This window comes from Triticum aestivum, chromosome 5B (genome assembly GCF_018294505.1).
Source record: "Triticum aestivum cultivar Chinese Spring chromosome 5B, IWGSC CS RefSeq v2.1, whole genome shotgun sequence".
NCBI lineage: Eukaryota > Viridiplantae > Streptophyta > Magnoliopsida > Poales > Poaceae > Triticum > Triticum aestivum.
Window position 1 is genome coordinate 249633652 of NC_057807.1, and position 11355 is coordinate 249645006.

Here is an 11355-nt window from a genome sequence, read left to right on the forward strand (position 1 = left end):
ATCATCCGAATCAGATTCTTCATGAGCAACCATTGCTTTCCCATCTCTCTTCTTAAGCTTGGAGTTCAGAGGATATGGTAACTTTTTCTTGGGAAAGGTCTTGGGAAACCTTGGTTTATCTTCTCTCTTCTCATAAGGGCATTCATTGGATAAGTGGTTGGTTTGTTCACAATTGTAGCATTTCCTCACTTTCTTCTTCTGGAATCTTCCCTTGAATTTTCCCGCGCTAAACTTCTTGACAAAGAGAGCAATGTCTTCATATGAAGGACTCTCATTAGAGTCAATCTCATCACCATCTTCCTCATCATCATCTTCTTCTTCTTCATTTTGCTCTTCTTCACATACATGCTTGGCCTTCAATGCAAGGTTGATCTTTGATGTTGGGGTACCGTGCATGGCAAGATGTTCTGTGGAATTTGCCTTTGATTCTTCAAATAGTATGAACGTGGATATGATGCCATCCGGGGTCATTTCCATGAATCCATGGTGTTGTCTTATGTCCCACACCATTTGGTGATGATAAGGAGCAAGATCATGAAGCAACTTGTCCACGAGGAACCTCTTAGTCAAGTTGAATCCATCTTGTGTCTTGTCACAATCACAAGACTCAATGTCGGCGGTGAGAGTCATGAGATGCTCAAGGAGCTTCGTGGGGCATTCACCTTTTCCCATACAAAAGTTTTGCAATTGACCCTTGGCAATTTCATATTGAGCAAGCCATAGAGTGGAGGTACCGGTCTTGGTCCTCACAATGCTATAACATAATTCCTTGGCACTTGTGATGTGTATGTATGGTCTCCTTTGCTTGTTAGTCATACCTCTCCTTATGCACATGGTTGCGGTGTCGTTGTGATGCTTGTCATATACTTCTCTTGGTGTAAGATTCTTTGAGTCTACAGCTTGATAACCATACTCCAAGATCTCCAACATCTCATCATTTCCATATCGAAGATGATCCTGCATAGCAACTCTCCACAAAGCAAAGTCGGTTGTGTCATCAAGTAAAGGAGGTTTGCCTTGGGGGTTATAATTTGGTTTCTCTACTTGAGGTCTTGCATAAAGCCAAGGAACACTAGTGTGTTCATTACTAGGAGGTTGTTGGCCAAGTGAAGGAGTAGGCACAGTTGGCCTTGAGGCCACATCACCAGAATGTGGTGTAAGCATCATGGTCAATGTGGCTATTCTCATTTGGACCAAGGCATCAAGAGAAGCATCATGGCCCTCCTTTTGCCTAGCAAGCGCCCGTTCCAGATCCTCAGAAGTGAAGGACTTGTCTTTGTGGAAGCCGCGCCCTTATCCTTTGGATCTGCAACAAGGGGAGTCCCATCGGGGTTCATCTCGCTCTAGGGTGGTTAAGCCACAAGAATAGAGCACGAGGCTCTAATACCAATTGAAAGGATCGAGATGGACCTAGAGGGGGTGAATAGGTACAATTACAAATTTTAATTGTTACTTAGCAATTTTAGGCAATAAAGTAGAATATGAAATTGAGTCTAACAATTGCAAGTGACAGTATGAACTAAGCAAGGTAAAGAAGTAACACAAGAAGGACAGTAAGCAACCATAGTATTATATAAGTAAAGACTAAGAGACAAGTAACCAGAAGTAGGAAGTTAGGGTTAGGGATAACCGCAACTTCGAGAGACGAGGATGTATGCCGATGTTCACTTCCTTGGAGGGAAGCTCCGTCGCTGTTAGAGAGGTGGATGTTACCATGAAGGCACACCAACGCCACGAAGGTTCACCCTATTCTCCCCTTGAGACAACACCACGAAGGCATTTCTCAACCACTAGTGGTAGACCTTGGGGTGATCTCCGAACCTTACAAACTTTCTGGGGATAATCACAATGAACGATTCCTCTCCAAATGACTCTACCGCCTAGGAGTCTCCAACCTCCAAGAGTAACAAGAACGATGGGGAAAAGCTCAAGACTTGCTCAAATCACGAATTCCTTTGGTGTAAAGAAGGGGAAGGAGTGGATCTATCACTTGGACGGACAACTTCTCTCAAATGCTCTCAAATCCCTTGGGGATCTAAGATTTGGTGTGGATGGGTGAGAGAGAGAGAGTGAAATGTGTTCTAGGGTTTGCTCAAAGTGATAGGTCAACCCTTTCTCGTGGGGGAAGAGGGCTATATATAGTGTGTGAGAAAAAGTGACCGTTGTAGTGCAAATGGCAGGGTAGGCCGGACATTTGGGGCAGAGGCCGGACATCCGGCCTAGTGTAACACTACAAGCGTAAAGCAGACAACAGAGGATGAAACAAAGGGGCCGGACATCCGGGGCAAAGCCCGGACATCCGGCAGCACTGGAAGGCCCGGACATCTGGGGCAAGGTCCGGACATCTGGCGTGGCTGGAAGTCCCGGACATCCGGGGTGAAGCCCGGACATCCGGCAAATACGTACAAACCTACTGGTGTCTGGATAGCAGGGAGCCGGACATCCGTGGCAAAGTTCGGACATCCATCGTGGCTGGAAGTCCCGGACATCCGGCGAAAATGTGCACACCTACTGGTGTATGGATAGCAACGAGTCGGACATCCGGCGAGTGGGTCGGATATCCGGCGTGCGGCCCGGACGTCCGGTCGGCAGCTCGGACATCCGGCATGGGAGCAAAACAGAACGTATGCACCAAAATATTTTTGTGTGACCCTAAGATTTTGTAGCAAGGAATTATTGTGGCTTGAGCAAGTCCTTCACTAACCCTACTGATCCCCTTTTAATAGTGTGGTATCCTATACTCAAGAAATCAAATGATGCAATCTTTTTTATACTTCTTGCTTGAGTATACTTTGGGTAAAATCAACTTCGTATGCTCATGATCGCCACACATTTTGATGAACCGGAGACTAACACCTGAGATTTACTTGACAAACATAGTTAGTCCCGTACATGTATATTGTCATCAACATCAAAACATGATGTAAGGGCAAGATTGCACATTCAACCGAGCAAGTAATGGTAACGGTAACAAAAGTGCAGCAAGGTAGCCCAATCCTCTTGAGGCAAAATACAGGCCAAACGGTCTCTTATAATAAGCAAAGCGTTCTTGAGGGTACACGGGAATTTCATCTAGTCACTTTCATCATGTTGGTTTGATTCGTGCTCGCTACTTTGATAAGTTGATATGTGGGTGGACCGGTGCTTAGGTGTTGTTCTTACTTGAACAAACTTCCTACTTATGATTAACCCCCTCGCAAGCATCCACAACTACGAGAAAAGTATTAAGATAAAATCTAACCATAGCATTAAACTTTTGGATCCAAATCGTTCCCTCACAAAGTAGCACATAAACTAGGGTTTACGCTTCTGTCACTCTAGCAACCCATCATCTAATAACTAATCCACAATGCATTCCCTTAGGCCCAAATATGCTGAAGTGCCATGTAGTCGACCTTCACATGACACCGCTAAGGGAATCACAACATATATATCATCAAAATATTGATCGTACATATCAATTTCATATGATTACTTGCAACATGACTTCTCCCATGACCTCAAGAACAAAAGTAACTACTCACAAGTGATAATCATGCTCAAGATCAGAGGGGTATTAAATAGCATAATGGATCTGAACATATAATCTTCCACCAAATAAACCATATAGTAATCAACTACTAGATGTAATCAACACTACTAGTCACCCACAAGTACCAATCTGAGGTTCCGGTACAAAGATTGAACACAAGAGGTGAACTAGGGTTTGAGAGGAGATGGTGTTGTAGAAGATGTTGATGGAGATGGCCATCCCGAAGATGAGAGTGGTGTTCATGATGATGATGATGATGATTTCCCCCTCCGGGAGTGAAGTTCCCCTGGCGGAATCGCTCTCCGGAGGGCAAAAGTGCTCCTGCCCAAGTTCGGCCTCGAGATGGCGGCGCTTCATCCCGAAAGTCCTCCTCTGATTCTTTTTCTAGGTCAAAATGACATATATACCATAGGATGGGCACCAAAGGTGGGCCGAGGAGGGCACAACCCACCAGGGCGCACCCTGGTGTCTTGGGCTCACCAGGGTGGCCCCCTCCGGTAGTTATTTGCTCCAGTATTTTTTTATATTCTAAAACAATTCTCCGTAAATTTTCATCTCATTTGGAGATGTGCAGAATAGGTAACTCTGATGTAGCTTTTTCAGGTCCAGAACTCCAGCTGCCGACATTCTCCCTCTTTGTGTAAACCTTGCATATTATGAGAGAAAAGGCATTATTATGCATAACATCATTATATATAACAGTAGGAAATCATGATGCAAAATGGACATATCAACTCCCCCAAGCTTAGTACTCGCTTGTCCTCAAGCAAATAACCGATATCGAAAAACATGTCCACATGCTTAGACAGAGAGGTGTCGATAAAATCAATACGGACATAGAAGCATCATGATTATTATTATAACAACAAACAACTTTAAACATAAAGCTTTATTACACAACTTTTATCATATAACTTCTCATGAACAAGTAACAATTCATCACAACAGTGAAGTATAAAGCATAAACTCTATTGAAAACTAACAAACTATGTTCTCAGTCAACTTTGCAACTACAATTCATCACATTTTCAGGAAGGGTCACGTATCGTAGCCTTTTGACAAGTCCACATAATCAACCATCATATAATCTTCTATGATTGCTAACACTCACAGCATACCCATGAGCAAAAAGTTTCAACCAAACACATCGAAAGATAGGGGCTTATAGTTTCGCCTCCCAACGTATTCACCTCAAGGGCGATGTCAACGATAATAAATCATGCCCACTCATATCCAACTGGATATATGTGCCTAGATCTTTCCTCACCACATGGTGCTTGCAAAAAGAGAAAACAAAAAGGAATAGGGAAGAATACTTTGACTCTTACATAAAAGTAAATGCACAAAAGTAAAAGATAGGCCCTTCGCAGAGGCAAGCAGAGGTTGTCATGCGCTTATTTGTTTGCATGCCAAATCCCTTAATGCAAAAGAATGTCACGTTATATTGCCCCTTATGATAGCAACCTTTATGATGCAGTCTGTTGCTTTTATTCTTTGCCATCACAAGTTCGTACAACGCTCAATTTTCTCTTACACTAAATGATCCAACACATTTAGAAGCAATTTTTATTGCCTTATTGCACCGATGACAACTTACTTGAAGGATCTTACTCAATCCATAGGTAGGTGTGGTGGACTCTTAAAATGAGATTTGGTTAAGGGTTTTTGGATGCACAAGTAGTATCTCTACTTAGTGCGGAATTTTTGGCTAGAAAAGATATTGAGCAAGCACCACATGTTAAAGGATCTATTACAATATAACTTCTATGTGAATATGAACAAACATAAATCATTACGTTGTCTTCCTTGTCCAATGTCAACTATTTTGATACAAAATATTTAATGGGGGCTCACAATCATAAAAGATGTCCAAGATAGTGTATTTGCATGTGAATCTTCTCTTCCCTTATTAATTCTTTCATGGGATGCATCATTGACCAATGCTATGTTTGTCAATCTCCAATTAATTTTACGACTTATACTTTTCCTTATGTGATGTCATTACTTACCATAAGATTAGCATATGATCTTTTTTCATTTATTTTCCTTTCTTTTATTGCAACATGGAAGTAAAGAAACAAAAACTTAAAATAAACTTTATTATATATCTAGCACACGATCACATAGATAAATATATTACTAAGCAAGCACTCGAAAACTGGTCGAACTAAAATTTTATTGAACTAAACTAAAGGATAACTAAAGATCAAACTAAAATAGATAAAGGCAAAGATAGTGGTGATGATACTATACCAGGGCACCTCCCCAAAGCTTGGCACAAGCCAAGGGGAGTGCCCATACCATGAACCCAAGTCTCCTTTGGTGGTGAAGATGATGATGGTGGTGGTGATGAGGTAGTAGCATCACCCTTCAGGCTTAGAAGGTACTCCAATCTACGAATGATGCTCCGAAGGGCGATGACATGCTCTTGCAACATAATATTTTCATGAGTGAGATATTTATTTTGCACACGAACCATTTTAGTGATCCTAAAAGCTTCAATTTCAATAAGGGTAAGATGATCGTAGTAAGGTTGAAGAATGTCTTCTTCTTCTACTGCTGGAATGACCTGCCCTTCTGCCGGAACTTGATCTCCCGCGACTTCCTTGCCCTTGTCAACCTTGGTGGCTTCCTTTGGTTCCTCCCTTTTTAGTTCTATCTTCATCAACCAAGCATCTCCTTCCCCGTTGTTGGAAAAGGGAGAAGACATGATGCCTGGCTTTGCTAGATCTGACAGAAAAACAGAGAGAAAGAAGAACAGAGGATTTAGCCGCCATACGGTGGTCAATACGTTCGGGGGGTATATAAATATATATTTTTTTATCTTGGGAAACAAGCAAAACGAAGGGAAAACGGAGTCGGGAAGGTTACCGAGGTGGGCACAACCCACATGGGTGCGCCCTGGTGTCTTGTGCCCTCCTCGGGTGCCTTCCTGGTTGTTTATTATTTTCCTAATTTTAGTAATACTAGTTGACCCGTTGCGCCAAATGGCGCAGAGACCTGCTAAAGCCATGTTGTCGATGAAAATAGTTTCATTTTGCAGGGACACATTTGATATTGGTAGTAGAAAGCCCTTATGTTAGGTCATGCTATATTTAAAATATGCTTATCACGCTGAGAAATCTCGGTTGAAAAAAAATCATATTTGTATAACATGCATAGACCAGCTAAGGAAGCATTCTTTTAGTAGAAAATATGGTTATCACTATGAGAAATCCGAGTTTGAAAAAAAATCATATTTGTATAATATGTATTAGAGCAGTTAAGGATGTACTTTTTTCACAGCGTTTGCACTAAACTTTTATTTTTCATGTGCACAAGAGAAAAAACCTCACTGTGTTGTGCATATGGAGGCATAGGTATTTGAAAGGCCCATATGCTACCTAGCCCGGTCCAAGAACAATTCTTTGTGTTGTTGTTTATCCCCTGTTTATCCCCTTTTCTTCCTTGGTCCCTCCTTTGAGCGAGAGAAGCGTACTCAAGTGGCGAGACTTCTCCTTTCCTATTATTTCGGATTTCTTTGCATACATGGTAATAACATAAATGGCCCATTACACCAAATAGTGCAATGTACATTTCAAAAACAGAAGTGTTTTGAAAATTAAATAAGTTTTAGCACGAAGGAACAGTCCAGACTTGAAACAACGGATGCAACCACTTTACCAATTCAAACTCTCAACCATTTATGATTGTGATGTCAAATGGCACAAGGTGTCGATTTAGACTTTAATTGAAATGTGTTTCATTTGTTCTTTACGAAGTGTTAGATACAATTTCACTGCACATAAGAATTTTCAAGCTCGATTAAAAAGGTATTTTCAAGCATACAAACCACAACTACACAACGCGAATGTAAATATATATGACCAAGTCATATTTCCTAATAGAAAAGCAAGGAACGGACTGGTACTAAGTAGGCTGTTTTAGAGAGATTGTGGTAAATTACAGTTCATTATTACATGCAAAATGTTTTTGCTTCGGAGCAGAACACTGATCTATCTTTGTCTTCATATCCTTTTCTTCTCAGAGGTGTAGTGTGCTGCCTTGCTCCTATTCATGGCTCTTATCCTACAATTTTTGAACAATCTAAATTAGTTATTCATTCAATGGGAAATCCGAAGTGGGGATTACTTCGCCAATATCGTTAGCAAGTTTATGAGGTAAAAGAAAGCGATGTAACATCCAAAAGCGAAGGTAAGAATGAAGTACATAATATTGTAGCTGGGAAAGTAGGAACATGAGCCGCTACATATTTCAGGAAAATGGTCGAGGTTCCCTGATCCTAGTAACATGAGCTGCAATTATTTTGTCAGGGGCTCATGGCTGTATATAATTTGCACAAGCAACATCCCCTTCGATCACAAAGCTATATAATCTATATAATGGACAAAAATGGAGCTTTCGATAACCTGTATGCCTATTTTTCCTACCATAGTGTGATGAGGCTTTGAAACTGCACATACCAGGATTTTCATGGGACCATTCAGGACATTAAAAAAAGATACAAAAACTGCATTCAGCTCCTCCGTCTAAGGCTACCTCAATAATAAACCAATACTTCATAATAGAACAATCTGAAAAATATATACGAGAACAATGCAAATTAATCTTGCAGCACCTGCTAAAACTGTAAAACCAACGGTGCTCTTCTTCTGTGCAGTATTATATCCCAACTCTATACCTACGTCAAGCAATGAAGAAATGGTTATACCTGTAGATCCACCGATGGAGCAGCATCAGGCTAGCGAGCATATCTTTGACCATCCAAGGTGAAGAATGCACAACTGTCAGACAACAACACTGGCCCTATCGCACCATAACTATGCATTCTACATATACTTCTTCAATAGCAGTTGGTGCAGTCCATTGATTCTGCCACAACAATCAAACCCATAAAGGTAGAGTCCCTTGCTCGGAATATCCTACTTCTTTTAGCTCCTCATAGCTTGCATTTGATTAGTCCACTGAAAAAGAAAACGATCATTAAAAAGGAGAAAGTTAAGAAAGGTGCTCCTGACAGAAGTATAAAAGAAACAAATTAGACACCAACACATTGTCTTTTCTATTTGACACCCATTGTCTTTTTTATTAGACACTAACACATTGTATTTTCTATTAGCCACTAACAGTAGTATAAATGAACTCATGAGCAACGCTTACAACAGTATTCAGAACAAAAAAACTAACACTTCCATAATGGAACAAGAATATACAACTTCAGAGAGGAAAGGACAGGTGTAACACATCAAACTAACCTATATATTTTGTTTTTGTGTCTACATATACAAAAGAAAACATTCAAATAATGATCTACAAGACATAAACATTAAGCTGAAAGGTTCATCATTATAACTATATTTTGGGCTAGTAACCTACTAATATATCAGTTCTACCAGCGGCAAGTCTGAATATGTGCAAGCAATATTGTACTCCCTACAAAATGCATGTTCCCCAAACTGGAAGTATACATCTTGTTGCATTGCTCAGTATGGCACCATAGTGATGCCTGAACTCTCGCACTGAAAAGTTTTAGTCTATACCTAATTGCAATAGGCAAGAAATTATTTTTACCAAAAAATGTAAACACAGAGGTTTGGTTTATTTTAGACATGGTCTGAGAGGAATGAAGGATCAGGAATTCAGGATTGTGACAATTGTTTTAGAACACAGTTCAGTATAACCGATAAAAAGCTTACTAAAAGCAGCCATATCTAAAGCTTACTAAAAGCAACCATATCTAAAGCTTACTAAAAGCAGCCATATCTTCACTTTTTAAAAGAATGTCTTTTTTCAACCTCTCTGTTTTCTAAAGGATACTTCCTCTCAACAAAATACATGAAAAAAATGTGCACAGAATCTTACCCATATGCCTGGCAACTATAAATTCTGTACCAGAGTACACACCATAAGCCCACAGTTAACATAGCCAAAAAACAAGAAAAATGTGAGCCAAAGTGTAATAAGGATAATGAAATAGGGAGAACTTCAGATAAGAAGATGGCACCTGTACAGGTAGCATGGAGGGAGTCAAAAGACAGTATCATCACATCTCCTTTCAATTTTTAGCCTACGAAATGCTACACATAAAACATGAACTAAGAAGAATGAACATGCTACTTCTAGATCCATGGACGTGCAAGCACCATGGAGTAAAATCGCACAAAAGAAATTAAAAAATACATAGGAGGAGCAAGAGGAGGAGGGGCATGAGGAGAGAAGAGCATGGGATTGGAAAAAGGAGCTGACGTGCAACCAGAAGGGAAGAGACGAGAACGCATCACCTTCCGGACGCGTCGTCAGCAAGGAAGAGAGGAAGAGAATGTGCTGCATCTCTGCTTCTTCGACCCACCGCCGGCCTCCTGGCAATCCCCTGGTCATCCACCCCCACGACGGTGCCGCCCTACTCTCCCATGGCAAGTGCCAGGGCCATGGCTGGGCCGAGCCACCTCCCTCATCAGAGGAGGCTGGTGATGTTCGGCAGCACCGCCGCCATAGCAGGGGCGAGTTGTGCGGAGATGCCGGTTAATTAGGCAGTCAGAAACGAGAACGAAACTGCAGTCGACCAGAGAGATCCATGTACACTTACGTTGAAGGAAGCGATGGTCCCGGGTCCCGGCGGACATGCCGGCAACGAGCCTGATGTCGAGATCGAACCGCCCGAAGAGGTACCGGTCCTTGGACTCCAGCCTGGACCCCGTCTCCCGGTCCAGCGCTAGCTCCACCACCCATCCGTCGTCGAAGTCCCGGTGCAGGCTCCGACCGGCCTTCAGGGCGGCCACCGCCCCCGTCGCCGCCGACACGGCCACGGCCACGGCCAGGAGCCGCCAGAGGGAGCCACGCAGCATCTCTCTCTGAATTTTTGAAATGGGGTGGCGATCAACGGCGAGATGTCGCGAGAAAGTGAGAGGAGTGGGGGCGACGGGGGCTCAACTCAAGGGACACGATGACGATGAACTCGGGTGCCATGGCCCGCTGGAAGAAGCAGAAGCCCTCTCTCTGCTCCTTCCCTGCCGGCCTCCCCATTGCCGTCCTCTTTGGCCTCCTCCTTTCCCTTGTCGTTGGCATCCTCCCCTCCCCTACAGCTCCACCTCCACTGTGAAGACCCCGTCATCCCTGCTCCCCCACGACGATGGCCCAAGCCCCGATCCGGAACCATGACGGTAGGGAATAGGAGAGGAGGAGGCGAGCAGAGAGATAGGGCCGGCGGCGTGGGTCAGGCAGAGGAGGCGGCTGCGAGCGAGGAGCAAGGAGGCCGATGTGCGATTTTTCTTCTCGTGCGCTCGTGACTCTAGGGTTGGCCTCTCTCTCCTCCTCTGATGAGACACAATGCTAACCCGCTAAATGACATACATGTGGGCCAACATCCAACAAGGGCCACCCATCATAGCGTGGACGGGTAGCGGTGAATGTGCACATATCCTGCCGGAACGCACGTCGCGCGCGGCGGACGTGATTGGAGGACCAAGAGTCAGCCAGGCCCTCACTCTCCATACGCGAGACGAGACCGCTCGCCCACTCCCGATACGTCAGACGGGACGCGACCGAACCCAGACGAGGCAGGCAACACACACACATAAAGGTCACAGGAGGACGCCGACGCGTGGGACCAAAACATAGCCAGGCCCACTCGCAGCCGCACCAGAATTCCAGCCAGAGGAAAGAGTGGGGGGCACAGCCCGCGCAAACTGACAATGCGCGCAACACGCGCACGCGGAGCGGTAGGAGAGGCTGACCGCGCACCCCAAGAATGGGCACCCAGCCAATCGAAAAACGGCCGAGCCCACCGGTCATTTCCCATGCATGTTTCACCGTTCGGTCAAAAT

General features: G+C 43.5%; 1 protein-coding gene across 6 annotated transcripts; it reads right to left on the bottom strand.

Annotated features, from left to right (window-relative positions):
* Positions 1-7305: 7305 nt before the first annotated feature.
* LOC123111211 (probable xyloglucan endotransglucosylase/hydrolase protein 16) lies at positions 7306-10850 on the bottom strand. Of its 6 annotated transcripts, none has more exons than XR_006454279.1 (6): positions 10464-10832; positions 10119-10383; positions 9537-9996; positions 9395-9418; positions 8244-8496; positions 7306-7600 (listed from the first exon to the last, which is right to left on the bottom strand). XR_006454279.1 is itself a non-coding variant. In XM_044531950.1 (5 exons), the coding sequence occupies exons 1-4, from the start codon at positions 10375-10377 to the stop codon at positions 8489-8491; spliced, it is 474 nt and encodes a 157-aa protein (XP_044387885.1). In that variant the 5' UTR covers positions 10378-10850; the 3' UTR covers positions 7306-7600; positions 8244-8488. The 6 variants fall into 6 exon arrangements, 1 of the variants encoding a protein (XP_044387885.1); XR_006454280.1 differs by having other exon boundaries at positions 7419-7600; positions 9537-9609; positions 9814-9996; positions 10119-10828; XR_006454278.1 differs by adding an exon at positions 7996-8106 and having other exon boundaries at positions 9537-10834.
* Between the last annotated feature and the right edge of the window lie 505 nt (positions 10851-11355).